This window comes from Phascolarctos cinereus, unplaced genomic scaffold (assembly GCF_003287225.1).
Source record: "Phascolarctos cinereus isolate Bilbo 61053 unplaced genomic scaffold, phaCin_HiC Scaffold_5;HRSCAF=322, whole genome shotgun sequence".
Lineage (NCBI taxonomy): Eukaryota > Metazoa > Chordata > Mammalia > Diprotodontia > Phascolarctidae > Phascolarctos > Phascolarctos cinereus.
The window spans coordinates 290,159,316-290,179,482 of record NW_027555958.1 but is presented as its reverse complement, the minus strand read 5'-3'; the positions used below and the strand labels follow the sequence as shown (position 1 = coordinate 290,179,482).

Sequence of the window (20,167 nt, the reverse complement as noted above, 5' to 3'; positions counted from 1 at the left end):
TTTCTGCCCCCTCCCAAGCCTTTCTTCCTGTCAAACTTCTCTATTTCTGCCAAAGGCACCACCCTCCTCCTAGTTCTCCAAACTCAGAAACATAGGTATTTTCCTTAATTCCTCACTGTCTCTTACCCTTATATGCAATCTGTTGCCAAGGCCTATCAGTGTTACCTTTACAGCATTTCTCATATATACCCCTTTCTCTCTTCTAATACTCCCACCACCCTGGTACAAGCCACTCCTTCACACCTGGACTATTGCAATAGTCTACCACAAGTCTCTCCCCCATTTCCCTGTGTCGTCCATTCAGCCACCAAAGTGGTTTTCCTGCAGTTCCAGTCCAACTATGTCACTCTCTTATTCAGTAAACTCCAGTAGCTTTCTGTCATCTCCAGGTTCAAGCTCAAAATCTTCTGTTTGGCGTTCAAAGCCCTTCATAACCTAGCCCTCCCTCCCACCTTTCCAATGCTTATACACTTCACATGTTTTTTGATGAAATAACACTGGTCTCTCTGTGGTTTCCTGAATAAAACACTCCATTTGTCAGCTCCAGGAATTTTTTTGGCCGTCCCCCATGTCTGTAATGTTGTCCCTCTCCATTTCTGTCTCCCAGATTCCTTGGCTTCCTTCAAATCTCAGCTAAAATCCCACCTTGCACAGGAAGCCTTTCCCAATCCCTCTTAATTCTAGGGCCTTCCCTAATGTTGATTATTTCCTATTTATACTTTATATAGCTTGTTTGTATGTATTTTTTTGCATGTTCCCTCCCCCCATTAGATTGTGAAATACTAGAGGGCAGGGACTGTCTTTCCTTTTTTTTTTTTGTTATCTACAGGGCTAAGCACAGAGTCCGTCATATACGTAGTAGGCACATAATATGTGCTTGTTGACTGACAGAATGGTATTGGGAATATAAGTGAAAGACAGTCTAAAAGGAGGGAAACAAAATTCGTTAATGTTAAAAAGGCAAAATAAATTAATGAGGTTCATTCTAATCAGTTCTTTCAGGCCTAGAATTTTAATACCCTGAGATTCCCCCTAGCCCCTAGGATCTGCCAACAACAAATAGGATGATTAACAGGATGTGACAAAAAGAAGGGTAGAATTGGTGCCTGTAGAGTTCAGGAAAAATAAATTCTAAATGCTGGCTTAAATAAATAAGTAAATGGGATAAATGGATAGGTGGGTGGATGATAGATATGCTTCACTTATTTTTAATGTGTGACCCTTGGTAAAGCACTTAACTTCTGTTTTCTTTAGTTTCCTCAACTGTAAAATGGAGATAATAACAGCAGCTACCCCCCTCCAGGTTGTTATGAGGATCAAATGAGGCAATAATTATAAAGTACTTTAGCCTAGTCCCTGGCACTTCCAGGAACTTAATAAAAGATTCTTGGAAAGAAACCACATACTGAAGATACTAAAAAAGTGAACACAGGTAACAATAAGAAAGTGACAGAGTTGATGCTGCTACTCGTAGTAGAAGTAACTCTTCATCAGCCACATTAGGAGGTTAAAAACAATGGTTAGTTTATCATGTCTGACAAAATGAGTCCAAAAAATTCAAAATTTTCAAGAAAATTATGTAAAATATGGATTTGTATCCACTGTCATTACCATCAAACCTCTTATGCATATGTAATGTGCCTTGAGATATTAACTAATTATAGTGTGAAGCAATTATGTTTAACACATTTTAAATTAAGCTTTTATTGCTTAAAAGGCAATAAAAGTGTCTCTGTAAAAACTCTCAATATGTACACTTTTAAAAAAAAAACTTGGATACAGAACTTTCTCACCTCTTTAATAATCTTCCAAATGAAGTTTCAATAGATTTTGAACCAATTTGTTAAAAAATATGAAAGTGCAACAATTTATGATTAATTTGGAAGACCAACTGATTGACATAAGAGAAGATAGAAACTTACTAGCTAAATTTCAACTAAAATCTTTGTGTAACTAGTGGATAGATAGTATTGAAGAATAATATCATGTTTTAGTATGCACAACCAGTGATTTACTTCTTCCATTTGCATCTACATATCTTTGTGAGGTATTTTCAATTAAGGCAAAATTATGCTTTCATTAAATAATGTTAATTAAAATTTTGAATATTTTAAAAATATTATTGATTTTGTCTTTATCTCATTTGTTATTCCTATTTTGTGATTAGTACAGTCATACATATATGATTTATAAATGTATGCGTATTAAGGGGGATACATACCCAAATATTTTTTATGTAGTGGTACATAATTTTTAAAAATTTAAAGACCACTATTTTATAGCACCTTCACCATTTGTGATCAGTTATAGTGTCGAGAATAGTTTTTACGTCCTCCTCCAAGTCTGAGTGTTGGTCAGTTGCAGAAAATTGAAAGGATCTTTGACATCTCCAGGTCCTTCATCACTGAAAACAAACTTGAAGAAACTATCTCTCATTCCTAAGAAATCCCAAAGTTGAATAGACTTTTATCCTGGGAGATGATCAAACATTGTGATAGATCTAAAAAGCACATAAAAGGGTACGTGTGTTGAGACTAAAATATAAACCAAGAATTTGGAATATGAGATCAGTCTTAGAAAGATCCTGAGTTTTACTTTATGTGCAGTGTCTTCTGTGTTTTGGGAGTGGGGCAGCTAGGTGGCACAGTACATATAGCTCTAGGCCTGGAGTCAGGAGGACCTGGGTCCAAATCCAGCTTCAAACGCTCACTAGCTGTGTGACTCTGGGCAAGTCTCTTAAAGCTGTTTGCCCCAGTTCCTCATCTGTAAAATGAGCTGGAGAGGGAAATGGCGAAACACTCCAGTATCTCTACCAAAAAAAACTTCAAATGAGGTCTTACAGAGTTGGACACTGCTGAAACGACTGAAAAACAAACAACACTTCAAAGTCTGAGAATCCAGAAAAGTCCAAGAAGTCCAAGTACATAGATCAAAAGAAGGAACAAAGGTATCAGTGTTGTTGTTTGTCCTTCACTTTTTGAAGAGGACCAGTGACATCACAGCGTAATGTCTTGTCTTGCTTGTGAATTGGATTTAAGGAGTTGGGACCAACACTGACCAAACTCAAATAACATACTCTTAACTCTGCTTTCAGATATTCAAATACGACTATAATCGTATCTATTCAGTAGTTCCCTTCAGTGATGGCAGATGGCTTTCTGTGCGTTCATCAGAGTGGGACCAATGGCACAGTTAACAGTGAATCTAGGAACCTTCCTGTCCACCTGTCATCCCTTACAGAGCAGTAGAGATAAAATGGAAAATGTTTCGATGGCCACACATGTCTAAAGTTTAGCGGTTGGGCAAGGTGTCATCAAGAGGCAAAAGCCTTTATGACCAAGAATGTACCCAGAGCATAGTACCAGTACTCCTAGTTAGCTTCATCTGCCCACCATTTATAACATTGCTTCCAAGGGAAAATGCATTCTGAGTTGTAGCTTAACCCTTTTTCCTTAGTAGTGGCATCATAGAGGAGGGAGAAAAAGAGGGTAAAGACCCAACATCCTCTTAACCCTGATCCTGATGTACCTAAATGGATTCAGAGGAATCTGATTCTAGTTTTCCTACTCAGGATAAAGTGAATTAGTGTCAAATGTAGCCAGCAGAGAATTAATGGATTGGTCTGGGAAGAGGTTGTCATATTGAAAAAAGAAGCCAGTGTTAGCACTGTCCCAGGTCTCAGTTCACTAAATATCAGTGGGTCCAAGAGGGTATGAGGGGCCATTCCTAATTGCTTTTTTTGTTCTGGCTTTTCAGGTCAGTCGATTGCTGATTTTGGGAGGTGCCAACATCAATTACCGAACAGAGGTTTTAAATAATGCCCCAATCTTGTGTGTCCAGTCACACCTCGGTTATACAGAGATGGTGGCCCTGCTGTTGGAGTTTGGGGCTAATGTAGATGCCTCTTCAGAAAGTGGCCTTACTCCTCTAGGATATGCTGCAGCAGCTGGGTTCCTAAGCATTGTTGTGCTGCTATGCAAAAGACGAGCCAAGGTAATGTTTCTGGATTTACCTCTATGCCTACCTTTGCTGTTTCTTCCTTTCTTCCTTTTTCTTTTCTACTTGAGCAGATTCAGTATCATTCCGTAAAGTTGCCCCAGTGGCTTATGTGGGAATGAGTAACTGTAGCATACACAGTTTAAAGGCAGATCAGGGATGATGCTGGCAGTGAACGCATCATATTTTCCCCACCACCTCACAGTGTTCTACATAATTTTGAAAGACCTTTGAAAGGTAGTTGGAAAATTATATTAACCGATAGCACTAATGCGTCCCCAAGAAACAAGCTGAGCAATTGTTTATTTATTCCACAGATGAGCACATTTCTAAATAATAAGGTAAAGGAACAGGGAAGCTTTATAGGAGACAGTTAAGTGTCACCAGGGGCAGCTAGGTGGCAAAGTGGATAGAGTGTTTGGTCTTGAGTCAGGAAGACTCATCTTCTTGAATTCAAATATGGCCTCAGGCACTTACTAGCTGTGCCACAGCTAGTAAGTCACTTAGCCCTGTTTGCCTCAGTTTCCTTATCTGTCAGAGGAGCTAGAGAAGAAAATGGCAAGCCACTGCATTATCTTTGCCAAGAAAACTCCAAATGGGATCAAAAAGAATCAGATATGACTAAAATGTCTGAACAACAAATGTCACCTGTAAATGTATAGTCCTTTTCAGAGGTAATGATCAGTAGTATTATCAGCCTGAATGTAAAGGAAAGACAAGCCATCTATGAAAATAGGAAAATACCTTTGTCACCTGATATTATCGGACTACCTCCTTAAGTATATATCTAAGAAGAGCTTACAGGATCTCAAGGAGGAGAATCCTGACCAAAGGTTGGACTTGTTATAAATAGTAAGCCTTACTGGTGACACCTAGAAGTGTTTCCACAACACAAAACTCACTTAAATCATTCCATCCATTTCTCTGAGAATTTCTGCTGATTATGTATTTACTTTGTGGTGTTTGAAAGGTCATTGGTGCAACTGTATCCAGCTTCAGGCATTTGGTGAAAAGAAAATTGCTGGTCACACCAATATCATAGGCTTCTGGAAACGGTTTGTGGTTTTTCAAAAAGTTTTGTTTCAGCCCTGGGAGCAAACTATGGATTTAAGTGGTTTCATTGTGAAACGTAAGATATGTAAGTGACCCCTTTGCAAAGCCAGTATTTGGAGTTTGTTCTGAGAAATGAAGATACCCTTTGCTGATGAAAAGTCAGGGAGGAGGTTGAACCTGAGACTTTTTTAGGGTGATTTCGAAGCATTTGGGCTCTTACCACAGGGTGACAGGAGGTGAACCAGCATTTATTAAGCACCTTCTTTGTGCTGGACATTGTGCCAAGCTCTTTATAGATAGTATCTCATTTGGTCCCACACTATGAGATAGGTGTTGTTATTATCCCCATTTTACAGTTGAGGCAACACATGAAGTGTCACACATCTGGGAAGTATCTGAGGCCAGATTGAACCTCAGGTCTTCCTGACTCCAGGCCCAGTGCTCTATTTACACCTTTGACTATATCTTCCTGTTTGTTTATGTAGAGTCTCATTTAATTTCTGTAGGTATATATTCATGCTTTTGAACCTCAGTCAGCCCTTCTCTACCACCTGACAATTATTTTGTGTATCTCTTGTTCCTTCCCCATTTCATTTCCCACATTGATTGGCCCTGCAAATTTTCTCTCCCTTCAAGTCCCCCAACCTTACTCTTCCTATCTGTACTCTCGAAGATGAGCTATTCTTCTTTTTGAGGAGAAGAGTAAGGCCAGAGGTGGGGAACATGTGGCCTTCCAGGTCCTCAAGTGCAGCCCTTTGAATCCAAACTTCACAGAACAAGTTTGTTTTGTAACAGATTTGTTCTGTAAAGCTTGGACTCAGTTAAAAGGCCATACTCAAGGACCTAAGAAGGCCACAAGGCCACAGGTTACCCACCCCTGAAGGGCTATCCATCAAGACCTCCCGCCTTTCCTTCAGCTTCCCTCTTCCTAAACAATATGCTTCTCTTTATCCAACCTAAGATTACAAACATTTTTTGGCAGCTCTGTCACTCTTTTCCTTTACCCTGCCCCAGGGTCTATTGGAAGCATCTAGAAGGCCTTAGCTAAAACTGGTGCCATGTCTGCCGTTCCCTCTCCCCTAACTTAAGGCAGATGCCTTTACCCCATCCCCAACCTTCGACCAGTGCAATGGCGTTCTTCTACCCTTCCAACCAACCATGACTAAACCTTTGCCTAAGGGAACCCTCTGCTCTATTCCAACCATTGGGCCCACATTTCTCTTCCCATTGGTAGTGGGCCAGCCCCTTATAGGCCCCCTGCCTCATTTAATTTACATATCAATGCACCCTGAGGTCTGCTAGAGCTTACTATCTGCCCTTCTGCCACCCCATAAGTCCTCTAAGCCTCACTAGCCATCCTACCTCAGAACCTGCCCTTTTGCCTTATCTCCTTCTGATAATCAAAGAGGGGGCTCCTTGAGAACAGGGGCTGTCTCCTTTTTACATGACAGTACTGCTTGACCCTTTAACCAACACCAAATTCAAAAATCGTGCTATGGGAGCCTGGTGCATTGAGCTCTCAGTGCCCCCTTCCAGTTTGACCAAATCCTCAGGACCATGAATGGAGAATAATGGCCGCCTTCCCCACAGGAAGGCAAAGGGGTCTGGGCCACAAGGCTGGCTAGCCTCCCCATCTAACAAGTGAGTCATAGTATAAGATTCTTTGTTTTGAAAAGCCATAATTTGGGAGACTCGTTATGTTCTTTCTTCGCTGTGGTTTCAAAGACTATTTTAATCTGGTACAGGCAGCAACAATCTATCAAATTTTAATCTAAAAGAAACTGTTTGAGGATAAAGGGGCTTGCCTCAGGAAAACAAAAATGCTACAGCAGAGATTGTTTTTGTTTTTGTTTTAGTGTAAAAGCAACACTATGATTAGGGATTTATCCCTGGAGGAAAAATCCAGCACAGTTGCATCCAACAGATTGCCTAACTGGGGAGGCAAAGCATCTTCCATTCAGTGATTAGTTCAGTGATTGAGGGAGGATGATGCCAAGAAATGCCATATTATGCTTCTCTGGGAACACAGTCCTAGGAACTCTGTCAGTGCTCTGACTTCCCAGGCACAAGACTTAGTCTCCTCCTGTCTCCTCCCCCTTAGGTGGATCACTTGGACAAAAATGGGCAGTGTGCACTGGTTCATGCTGCACTCAGAGGCCATCTGGAGGTTGTCAAGTTCCTAATTCAGTGTGACTGGACAATGGCTGGCCAGCAGCAAGGGGTGTTTAAGAAAAGCCATGCCATCCAACAAGCCCTCATTGCCGCAGCCAGCATGGGCTATACAGAGGTAAGAAATGGGGTTCTGTGGGTTTATTCTGTGCCAGTAGACCTAAGATACAGTATTTTGGGTTACTTTATTAGAAGGTTATAAACCAAGTCACAAGTATTTTGGTAAAGATTGATGTTATGTTCCCTTTATAGGCACTCTTGTGATATGCTGGATAGACCCTACAAGCCACTCCACTCCCCAAATGTCATGAGCATTTGTTCTGGTTATTCCAGCAGGTTTAAAATATGGGCCCCTCAGCCTGTGCCTTTAACTTGTAGAAGTGTATTGTGGGAGAATCTTGCCCAGGGAAGTAGGTCTCCACTGAATTCATATCTCTTTATCAGGGCTAAAGAATGCTAAGCTCAAAATATAGTTGGATCCTTGGAGAAACAAGAGACTATAACTGCTTTTATTTTTTATATCCCTGAAAAGCAAAGCTTCTTAGTTTTATCCTATCACATGATTCTTTAAGATACACTTATAAAAATACCAAATTATTTCACTACTTGGACTTGAAATTTGTGGAGGCAGTAACAATCATAAGAAACTTCTATGGAGCCTGGAAATAAAGGCAGCAATCCTAGAAATTGAGAAAGAAAGGTAGAACAAGTTTCTTTCCTTTTCCCCTTTATCCCTTCTTTCCCTTCTGGTTCATTACAGTGTACATACTCAGTCACCGACGTGCAACCCAGAACCAGTAATATATACATTATACTGCTGTGGTCCTGAATTCCTAGTTTCCTCAGTTTTGAGGTAGTTTTCCCAAATTAGCCCTAACCAGTCATAAATAGTTGTCATGTATCAAGATGTATGCATTTCCTCTCCTTCATTCACATATCTGTTAACCACAGTGTGAATTAGCTGCAGGTTGAAAGCAGCTTCCCTTGCCCACCAAGTTTATAATGACAATTTTACCCACCACCTAGCCAGCCTAAGCACGTCAGCATTTCTTTAGAGGTATTGCATAATTCAGACTTTACCCCTTATCTTGGATTGATTTGGCTTTTATTATACCATAATTCTGGGAAACTGGCAAAAAATGGCATGGATTTTGCCAGCTGAGAAAGAATCAGCAATACTTGCTGTTATTAGATCACCTAGTGAGCTGGTAATACCAGCTTCTGAGGAGATTCATGACAGGTTTTGTAGATCTCTGAAATTGAAAGGTAAGAATTGAATCCAACAGATGTCGGATGTACAGTGGAGCTCTCCTCCATTAACAGGAATAATAGGCAGTGCATTCACTGTTGTGTAATTTAATAATGAGACCTTTGCTTTCAGGTTAAAAATTACAGCAGTACTCATTTTGTGTAACCATAGTCATTCCTTACTATCATGGCCAACCTTAGCAGCTGACCAAATGTATCCACAAGAGACCACTGAATGGGAGGTGGAAGGAATGCTGGTGCTGGAGTCATAGGACCCGGCTTTCAGACTCCTATTTCTCCATATCTTTATTTTCCTTTACTCATTTTCACAAAAAATGTTGAGTATATGATTCAGTTTAAAGTCGAAAGAATCAGTGTCAGAAAGGGACACATATTAGGTATATAATTTATGTTTTAAAAGGCTTTAAAACTACTGATCCATTTTATGCTAAAATAAATGCTCATCCTGGTGAGTCCTGATTGGTTTTTCTCAAGGCAATGGGTTCTAAGAACTTATAATAATAGGGGGTTTGCTCCAACCTGGATGTCATGAGTTTCATCTGGCACTCTGTATTCAAAGGGCAGTGGTCAATTTGTCAATAGCCCCTGTCACCTTCAAGTTTGATCTTTTGTGACATTTTGTTTCAGATCGTCTCCTACCTGCTCGATCTTCCAGAAAAAGATGAAGAGGAAGTAGAACGAGCCCAGATCAACAGCTTTGACAGCCTCTGGGGAGAGACAGGTAACTTCCATGGGCATCTTTGCTTAGCCTTCTCTTGTCTCTGGGTTCTATTTGTTTTAGAGCCTCTTTATCTCTGATCCTCTTACCTTTGGTGATGTTCTACCATATACAACTCTGTATTGGAGGGTGATAGAGTCACCATGGTAGTCACAGGGACCGAAGCCCCAAAAGTGTTCACTTTCACTTTTCCCCCTTTGGAACTTACCCCATCCCATTATCAGAGTTCTATGTGATATTTCCCCCTGCTGTTTCCAAATGTTTTTGAGAGACTAAAAGTTTCCTTACACTGTGCCAGATTAGAATAGTAGAGAATTGTCTGTCTGTTTTTTCTTCTTTTGACCCCTTGGAGTAGCTGGGAAAGAAATGTTTTCCCCATGAAAGTAACTCTCCACCTTCGATTATAAATCCAAATGTTAAAATAGTCCCTCTGCCAGCCCTTAGTGTTGCTTGTCATATTGGAGCTATACGTTAAAGTTAAGCTACTGTACTAGAGAAAAAGCTGATGCAAATCCTAAACCCTTCCCCCCTCTCTTTTCCCATCAGTCTATAACAGATTAATTCATTGAATTAGCTGAGCTTTGCTGCACAAATAGGCTTTTTCTTTTATCCTTCATGGAAAAATGACTGTCAACTTCTCCTAAGTCTAAATTGAAGCATCTAAAATTATATTAGTAACTTTTGTGGCATGTGTTAGAAGCCAGGTCCATGAGACCACAGTTTTACCATAGACATGCCTCCTATCTGCCAGGAGAACCATCCACATGTTCAGATGGTCAGTTTTAAGGAGGTGTTGTCCTAAGCAAGGAGCATGTTATTTTGGTTTACGGTCAGAGTGTTATTAGAAATAAGAGAGCCCATTTAAAAGCAATACTGACTTACTGGATTAGGAAATTTCCTTCCAGAGCAAAATAATTAAATGGTTTCACTGCTTTCACTAGCAGCCTGAGGCATGGTTTCTAGCTCAAGAATTTGCTTTTTTGACATTCCTTCTTTTTCTAAGGCCAGATACAGGCAGATAAGGCCACCTGCCATAGAAACCTGACCCTGAAGGAGTCCGGAGACTCAAGAAAATTATCTTCCCACAACAGCCACAATCATTGGTCTAGTTTTGTGACTCAGCTAAAGAAAGTGAATTCAGTTCATCTCTAGTATCAACATGTGACCCCTCCCCCACCCAAGATATTGCCAAATACATGAGCAGTCCTATTGTTTCCAGGGATACCAGCTGTTTCTGTCACCACTGGAGCGGCTGAGAGAGTGGTGGCCATCTGGTGATGGTGGAGACTGGGGAGCTATAGAAAAGATAATCACAGTAATGGCCATAAGGAAGTTCTTCTAGCTCCGTCTATGAGAGAAATCCTTAAAAATAATAAAGAAAGTTATGTAGGGCTTATTCTGTAAATGATGAAGATTTTACATAAGGAGAATGTGGGTCACTGAATGACCCTGATAGTCAGTTCCCTGAACTGGATTGCCCTTCTCTTTTACCTATAGTACTTGGTATGTCATTTTATATAACAGGTTTTCTAAATCAGGTACCTAGAACATCATGGTCTTCTCCCACTTATCTCTGCAACTGCTCCTCTCTATCCAATAGCATCTTCCTTCATCTAGCTGTCATCATCTGGCTAATTTCATTTCCACCCACAGGCTTTCACAGACTTCTCATGGGACAATGCAGAAAAGAAGGAAGTGAACTGACAAAATACTCAATATTCCCTTCCCTCCCTACCTCAAGACTATGGACCCAAATCAGAACCAGCCTTAGAGATCTGCTATATTTGCAGATTTTCCTTGGGAGGAAAATAGCACAGGAGTTTCCTGATTAAAAGGATGCTAGGGAAGCTGCCTTAGATCAGCTTAAGCCCTAGAGAGACCATGAAATAAGCAGTAGCTTGCCATATTCTTTTGGATGGCAGTGACTAATATATGTCTTCTCTGCTCACCTTCCATAGGACCTACATCCCCAGGCTAATCAGTAACCACACCAGTTTTTCATGGCTATGAAGGAGACAGGAGAGTCAGTCACCTTGCTATGTTCTATTCATTTGACTTTTAGCTTCTTTCCTTATTTGTTCTACACACAGTCTTTATATCTCCGGGTTACTTCTCTATCTACCTCCAGCCTTATCATATGGTTCCCATGGAGAAAGGAGCATGTATGACTCAGATAAACCTTAGCACACTCTGACAAGCCAGTGAACAAAATCTATTACAATTTTTTAGGAAGGGACTTACCACACTACTCTAAGATCTATTTGTCATTTACAGGACTGGCTTTACCTGGAAATTTTTCTTTGCTTCAAAAAGGTCTTAATGATTTTTTATTTTAAAAAACTGTAAAATATAACCAAAGTAATTCCTTGCTTATAGATTTTGAAAGTAGATCAGTCTTACTTAGTTCTGTTGCTTTGTTCTTTGGAGTGAAATTCACTGCCAGTATTAATGACACTATCTACTCTCACCTGTGTCTGAATCCCAGCTTATATCCTAACCTAAGCACAAGCAATGGCACAATAAAACCAGATCCAAGCAGAATACTGCCTCTGATATAAATATGATTTACCAATTTGGCATAGTGTGCCACCTAAACGTTTTCCAGAGAGCCATGGTATCTTTTCTAAAAATGGATTTCTTTGAGCTTTACCAAATCTTTAAAATAGAAGTTTGATATAATAATAATAATAGCTAACATTTATTCATGCTATATATGTGCCAGGCACTATGCTAAATACTTTGCAATTGTTATCTCACTTGATCTTACAACAACCCTGGGAGGTAGGTGTTATTATTATCCCCATTTTACAGATGAGGAAACTGAAACATACAGAGGACAAATGACTTGTCACAACGGCTAGTAAGTATCTCAGCCTGGATTTGAATTCAGGTCTTCCTGATTCCAAATCCTGCACTCTCTGATGTTTGGCAACTATTTCTAGAATAAAGATAGTTGTCAGAAGAAGTTCAGAAATGCCCATTTCTTTTAAATGTTATAAAGTGTTTCTTATAATTGCTAATAACTTCCCAGTACAACACAGCTCTTGTGCTGCCTCTTGGGTCATAGCCAGGACCAAATTTATGCCTAGAACTAGAAGTTTTTCATGAACCATTGAAATCTCTGAACTATTGGAATAAAATCCCAGGAAACATATCTGGAATGCATGATATGAGAGAGCTTTTAGGTCAGGTAATGCTCTTACATCAGTCGTCTAAGGCAAGGAGAACTACTTTCACCTCAGAGAACATTGAACCATTGAACTCCCTGAAAGGACCTCAGTAAAAATGAGAAGAGTTGACTTTGAGAAGTCTAAAAATAAATTTAAGCATACATAAAGACAAGTCATATGTAGGTCAATTTTTAGGCTAAAGATACTTTCTAAATCCATCACCAGTGAGATGTCACAAAGCCTCTTTCTCCTGGGGTAAGTAAAGATACCTAGAATGTTTCTCATATTGAAAATTAAAGATAGATTGGCTTTACATAAGAGTCAGGCTAATTATAAGAACTAAGCAACTAACCATTTGTTTATAAACAAAAGACATACATTAATGGTTAAATATTAGGAAAAATTGCAGATGGCCATATAAAATGTTTTTGTTTGTGTCTGGTTAGATTTCCAGACTTGCAGACTGACATGTTGGCTTTGCTGAACAAAAGTTGTTTTTCATTTTGTGACTGAGTGAGGTATGCCACTTGAGGTAAGGAGCTGAACCTATTTTCTTCACTAGCTCAGAAAAATATCCTTTCCCTTTAAAATAAAGTTATCATTCCTGCCATCATCTCACCTCTGCAGTAATTTCAGCATCCTCCATACCTCACCCCTTTTTACAAGAAACAAGCCCACATATTTAGAGCTCTCCAGGGAAATGAGACAACCACACATTTCAAGGAAGAATTTAGAAGAAAACATAACTCCAGGTGTCTATTTCTTCTGTTGAAACTGTAGCCAGTGGAGACATAGGCAGTTATAGAATCCCCACCATTTTGCATATTTATGTCACAAACAGTGAAAAGAGGGTGTGAAGGTGAAGTTGTTTAAGTCCCTATATGGCAAAGAACTGAACTCTCCTTTCATGCTAATAATTGTGTGAAGCTTACTGTATCCCAAGGAATAAAAGTCTTTGTCACACATCACTCCCCTTTTCCAGACCTGAAACATTAAGAAGTTCTGGCTGTACTAAAGAAGACAGAATGAATTAATGGTTGAAAATGTGCTAGGAACCTAATGAAGAGAAAGAAAGTTGGCCCCCCACTCTTTAAAGCCTACCATTCTTGTATTAAGGTTCTTCGAGATGTCAAGGCCAAGAGTATTATGGCACCCACTGCCACGTCCAGGTTCTAAGAACTTATTTGTGTCTCTCATCTATTCAAAACCCTTGCTCACAATCACTTACGTTCCTCTAGATTGTTTCAACCTCCAACCAGAATTAAATATGTGACATCCTAGTAAGACAAGGACGTTTTAAAGAGAGTGCAAGATAAATAACAAGCAATAAAGAGAAGTATAAGGCACTCTGAAAATTACTGAAACTATTGCTCCCCATATCTCTAGTCTGGAAAGGTGTGAGTCCGCTTGTTCTGCTCCCTGTGCTGCTTTATCAATACAGCACAACAATCTATGGAACAGAAAAGGGTATTGATAATTCGCATAATAAATGACTGCTTTATTCTAAATGCCTGGAACAGTATCATTTCTTGGCATAAATACAGTAAAGCCACAGCACCTAGCAGAGGCTGCTTCAGAGTGGGAAGTGGGGGTGGGGATAAGAAGATAATGCCAACTCTGGTAGGTTTGAGACACAGGGAAAACTCCCCTCCTGAGTTCAGACACCATGTATCTTTATGCTTAATGATAATATCAAAATTATGTCAGAAGCATCCATCCTAGCATAGGAAATTTCTCTGCTAGTGTCCCATTACAGTAGGAAAAAGTGTTTCCCAGCAGAGTCAAATGAAGATTTATCATTCCAAAAGCCCTTCTATCCATGCAGAGCTTGATAAATTAATAGGAGAAATGTAGGAAGGAAAATGGGGAAAGGGCACCTGAAGAGAGAAGAAAAGACCAAAGGAGAAGTGATTGGCCAGCTTATTGTTATTGTCCCATTTGCTGCAAATTTGTGACCACTGGTTTTTATTTGTTCCTTTGAGTATTTTCCTTTTAAAACTTAAGTTCATTAAAATAAATGAGTGAACAAGTATTCACTAAATACCTATTATGTTCAAGGCTTGGGGATACAAATACAAAAGATATTCCCTGCCTTCAAGTAACTTACGCTCTAAAAGGGAGATATATCACATAGAGGGGAGTATGGGCCAAGGTAGGGAATTTTGGTCCGGGGACTGAGTGGAGCCCCTTGGCAGAAGATTGTCTCACATTTTCCAATAGTAACGATAGCATTAATTTGATTAACGTTCCAATAGCAAGAGGTAGAAAAGGCATACTCACAATGGCAGAGAAAATGGCAAGATTCCAAGCTGGGCAGACCTTGGTTTCCTGGTAGATGGCTGGACAGGAAATGAAGCATGGCCTGAGTCTTCTTAGATATAGTGAGTTAAGTGAGTTTTCACCAGCTAATCAAGATAGCTCAGCCCCAGGGAGAAGTACTAAAGCCAAATGGATTAATTGGATGGATGGTCTCTGGCAGTCTAGGTCTAGAGGGTCATTATTGGGAGGCGGGGAGGAGGCAGCTAAGTGGCCATATTAGTTAGGCCCTAATTTCTCGCAAAACACGTTGATCTCAGTTAAATAGCAGTTGCGTTCTTCAAACATCATATTGGCTGCCATACAGAAAACTGAGACATGAAAGGATGAGAATAGACAGTCCTCAGACTCTAATTTTTCTCCTTAGCCCTGACGGCGGCAGCTGGGAGGGGCAAGCTAGATGTATGTCGCCTGCTTTTGGAACAAGGGGCAGCAGTGGCCCAGCCAAATCGTCGAGGGGCAGTGCCTTTATTCAGCACTGTTCGGCAAGGTCATTGGCAGGTAAGTGAGTATATTACTGTATGAGCCCAAGGCAATCCCAACCAAAACTTATGTTTTTACATGTGGAACCAATAGGTCACAAGCAGTGCCTCCCTCAGTATAGAAAGGAGTTTAATAAGCTTTCATTCATCTAGAATAGGCCCTGTTGGCTATTCTGGTTGACCAGCTATATATATCACGTATAGATTTTGGTTTTCAAAGAATTAGAACATGCTTAACACCAAAACTACATGGAACCTAATTTGGTCTTTTTATGAATATTTAGAAAGCACTTTAGGGTTGTCATCATGATCATGTGTTATCACTGTGTGGTACTGTGTATGTAAAAGATAGAGAATATTGGGATAAAAGTATACCTACCTTATGATGCACTCTAGAAGTTACATTTCTAAATAAATCCCAGCTATCAGTAATTTGTCACTTGACTCTTCCTACAGTAGTAGAATTCAGAACTTGACAAAAAGAACTTCATTTACATGAACTTTCAAGTTTTGGGGATTCTGGATGAAATGCTAGTTTACTCTAGGGAGGAGAGGAAAGAAGGGAAGGGGGGAGGAAGTGGTAGTGATAACAACCTTTGGAAATGTCCAAAAGAACAACAAGACCTAGAATCTGAACAGTATTGAAGATAGAATACAAGTTTTCTTTTACTGGATTTCAGCCATAATGACTCATTGCAAGTTTGCAACTTTTAGAATTCGATACAGTAACCATTACACAAAGAATTGCTTTCAAAAGTATTCTCTGTGTATGCCTTTACAAATTATGTGGATTTCTGTTGGAGTCGGATGCTGCATTATGGCCATGGTTCCCAAACTTTATGTAACACACTCCATGCTTTTCTTTTTACAAAAAAATACCCTGCCATCCACTTTGCATAAAATTATCTACCTAAATAATTTGTACTTGTTTTATTTGAATAAAATTAAGAATTTATTACAGTTTTCTAACATAAATCAGATAAACAATAAACAGAATGTATAAAATGACATAAATAACCACTGTGCTGCATTCAATGTGATAGGATTAAAGAATCATAATTTATTTTCTCCGTGTACAAGTGAGGAAACTGATGCAGAAGAGAAAGAAAGTGACTTGTCCAAGGCCACACAAGTAGTAAATGGCAAAGTCAGTATTTAACCCAGGTCTTCTGACTCCAGAGCTAATACTCTCTCCACTGTACAATGCTGCCTTCCAAAGGAAAAAAAGGAAAACACAATGGTGGCTGGCAGTGCCTCAAACTTTTAACTTCTGTTCTAGGACACCATAGACAGTTGGGATCAAGCATGAGGGAAAGGCATGGAGTAGTTGATTTGTCCCTGAGTGTGGGCCCAAACCTTGACCGTTCTAGCAACCTCCCTTTACCTGCAGGTGGGAATAGAAAAGCACACTGGTACACAGAAGGCCAGCACAGGAGGGACCCTTAAGTGACTTGGCACCTGAGCACCAGAAGGTCTCCTTGGGCTGTGTCTACAAAGGGCAGCAGCTTAGGCTCCGATCCCACCTGGACAGTGTTAGCAGAGGGGGAGGCCTAGGATTCCCTTGTGGGCAGGAACATGAGGCTAGAAGTGAGAGCCCACTGCCTGCAGTCCAGGGTGGGCTCCTTTTCTGTCATCCCCCACCAATTAAAACCAGCTCACTGTTTTCACCTCATTTTTGTTGATTCTGATTTGAACTTTGTTTCAGTTGGGGGAAAACTGAATATATTTATGCTAGAGTTGTACTCAAACTTTTAAAAATACTTTTGGTTAATGCTTCATAATCAGTCTCCCTGATAGGATCTCGCAGTCCCTCAAGGAGAAACATGCCCCACAATTTAAAACACTGTATTACAAGATTACTTAGTTACCTCCACTTCTTACTGGTTATTTTCTTAATTTCCTTGTCATTTTGTGATAAGTGAGCCAGGCATTTTTACCTGAGTCTCTCTTCTCAAGTCCCTTGTTTGTAGGTCACTGGAAACTCAGAGTTTAAATTAAATTTTACTGAGAACTTTACATACATTGAAAGTGGGTGACAGATGGTCAGTCCCACTGGCAGAGTTCGGGGAATTCACTTAATATATGTGAAAGAATCCATGTGTCTTCACAGCAACCTTGCTTCAGGACCATCAGTCCCTGTTTCTCTGCATCCACAGATTGTTGATCTCTTACTCACCCATGGAGCTGATGTTAATATGGCAGACAAGCAAGGCCGAACCCCACTAATGATGGCAGCTTCAGAGGGCCACCTAGGGACAGTAGATTTCTTACTGGCACAAGGTGAGTTCTTCCCTATTTGGAACCCAGACCTAGGCTGTCAGAGCCATGTCTGCCTAACTTATCACTGATTCCTGGACATTCTAAGAAGGAGTAAAGAAAGTTTCATTGGTAAGGAACTTAAAAGGAAAACTCCAAGTACTTCATGACACTTCCAGTGTCTTTGTCTCATTAACAGCTGTAGATATTCATTATTTCTTGATATTTTATTTTGTCTCAAATTTTATCATTCCATATCATTAAGTTTGCCAACTTAACTGCTGACAGTCAGCATTGTCTTGTTTACCAAGAAGGCAGATGCGAGATCAAGCAAATAGAGACAACAGGACTACATTCTGTTTAAGCAGAAGTCAGAATACAAATACAGAGAAAGTCCTTTTGTCATTTCACAACCTCCACAAATCTTTTGTTCTTGGAAGGGTGTTAGAGAAAGTCATGTTCGCACTACAGTCATAAAGCACTTCAGACTCTGCTAGTTCCTTCTATGCTGCTGACCTGAACTACCTCCCACTAAGAATAATATTTAGCATTTATATAGCATTTTTAAAATATCATGTCATTTGATCCTCATAGCAACCCTAGGATACAGGTACTGGTATTATTCCCATTTGACAGTTAAGGAAACTGAGGCAGACAGCAGTCAAATGACTTGTCCAGGGTCACACAGTTGAAAAGTATTAGAAGCTAGATTCAAACTCAGGTTTTCTTGACTCTAGGTCCAGCGCTCTATGCACTATGGCACCACCTAGCTGTCTCTAGGAACATGAAGGTAATATGGGTGGTGGTTTCTAAGGAGAAACAGCAGAAAGATGACAGGTGTCATCACTTCATACCCAACCCAGAACAATCCATAGCTTCACCATCAGGTGTTGGCATTTATTTTTGAGCCAGTGGGATTGTATTGATTGATTGATTGATTGTACTAGTTAATATAACTATAAGTAAACATTGGATCTCATTTTATGGAATTGTGTAGACATACTTTCTCCTTTGACTATCCCACTCTTGCAAAATAATGCCCAGGCAGGAGTAGTTAAGAGCAGTTTTCCCAAAGGAGTATTAGGAGTCCTTCCCCAACTTTCAACTCCTCCAAAGTCAGAGACTTCATGGCCCCCTAACCAGATCCTCCAGGGAAGTTTAAAGCCTTTGTCAACTTTGTCAACAAAGTGACAGGACTGTACCAGGATCTGTGGGCCATTCCCATGGACACATAGCCAGCTCCAACTCCCTAGCACCAGCTGCCAGACTCAGAAAGATCTGGGCTTCTTCCATCAATTCCCACTGCCACCAGATGACTGGTTGAGGAACCAAGTTCATGTAGTGATACAGCAGTGATCACCTTTATACAGCTACACATTGCCTCACAAATGCCAGCAGAGACTCACTTAAAAACAGACTTCAGACACTTTTTCTTCTTCACCACTGAATATGTGCACGTGTCAAGGCTATTTAACTTCTCCATTGTAATAGGTGGTTTCGATCATGAAAATATTATAGGATGATTTCTCATTCTTTTCCCTTGTGTTCTTCATATTCCCCATATCCCTTGTTTTTGAAAAGCCTATGTCTTCCTTTGGATTTCTAGGGCCCTGCTTTCCCTCAGTATTGGGAACCTGAAACCTTCCTATTCAGTTGGTTCAGCCTTTTCTATCACTGCAGGAGAGCCAGGCCTTATTCTAAGAATCTTTAAGTGCTACACCTGGGTGGCCTCCTTAGAATTCATCCTGCAATCAAAATTATCCATTAGAATCACTGCTCCATTTACAGATTACACTTAGCAATATGAAAAAATGTTAACAACTCAGTACATAAATAGCAGTTGTTAATATCAAAGGTCTGATTTCTTTCATTCCCCCATGAGAGGCAGAGAACTGTGGTTATCTCTCATCACAGAAGGAATGATAAAGAAATCAGGCAAGGTCATTTCTAAAGGGGCCTCAGCCTAGCAGGAGCACAGTTCAGATGAGAACTCGGTTCCTCTTATAACTGGGATTTTGAATGGAGGGAGGCTGGGGAGTATCCCAAACTCACAAAGTTGATCTCTAACTTAGTTTTGTTGTACAGTCATTTCAGTCGTGTCCAACTCTTTGTGACCTCATTTGGGGTTTTCTTGGCAGAGATACTGAAGTGGCTTTACCATTTCCTTCTCCAACTCATTTTACAGATGAGGAAACTGAGGCAAACAGGTGAAGTGACTTGTCCAGGGTCACATAGCTAGTGACTGTCTGAGGCCAGACTTGAACTCATGAAGATTGAGTCTGCCTGACTTCAAGTCCAGCGCTCAGTTCACTGCGCCACCTAGCTGCCCCCCAACTTAGTTAACCAGTGTTAATATTGAATATCAACAATGTGCAAACATTAATGTTTGTTGAATAAATGAATGAATTCAGGAAACCACTATCAGATTACTATTGAAGGATACAAAAGAAATAGAAGATAAAGCCTTGGCATCAAATCCTAGTACTCTAGTAAGAGAGACAGAATTATTCAAATCAGCACATAAAGATTTTCCAGATGGTTTATCACAGAACAGAAGAATGTAAATTCAGAAAAGAAGCAAACATAGACTAAAGGAGTGATTTAAATGGTACTGTGTAATGGAAGAAGGTTTCCTAGAGCAAGTGAGTTTTCCAGCATCCTTCATTACTTGGACCTGTTTGCTTCACTTGAACACATTTCTGTCCCTCTTGGTACAGTCATCAGACACCAGGGTGCTA

At 40.1% G+C, this 20,167-nt stretch overlaps 1 protein-coding gene across 6 annotated transcripts in view; it reads left to right on the top strand.

Moving 5' to 3' along the window:
• TANC2 (tetratricopeptide repeat, ankyrin repeat and coiled-coil containing 2) overlaps nucleotides 1–20,167 on the top strand; it is a 511,647-nt gene that overhangs the window by 469,188 nt on the left and 22,292 nt on the right. For all 6 annotated transcript variants that reach the window (XM_020997389.2, XM_020997396.2, XM_020997393.2 and 3 more), the window contains 5 exons: nucleotides 3,757–3,993; nucleotides 7,151–7,336; nucleotides 9,115–9,208; nucleotides 15,059–15,192; nucleotides 17,330–17,453. In XM_020997389.2, coding sequence (XP_020853048.1) covers nucleotides 3,757–3,993; nucleotides 7,151–7,336; nucleotides 9,115–9,208; nucleotides 15,059–15,192; nucleotides 17,330–17,453 — 775 coding nt within the window. The remainder of the gene's footprint in view (nucleotides 1–3,756; nucleotides 3,994–7,150; nucleotides 7,337–9,114; nucleotides 9,209–15,058; nucleotides 15,193–17,329; nucleotides 17,454–20,167) is intronic.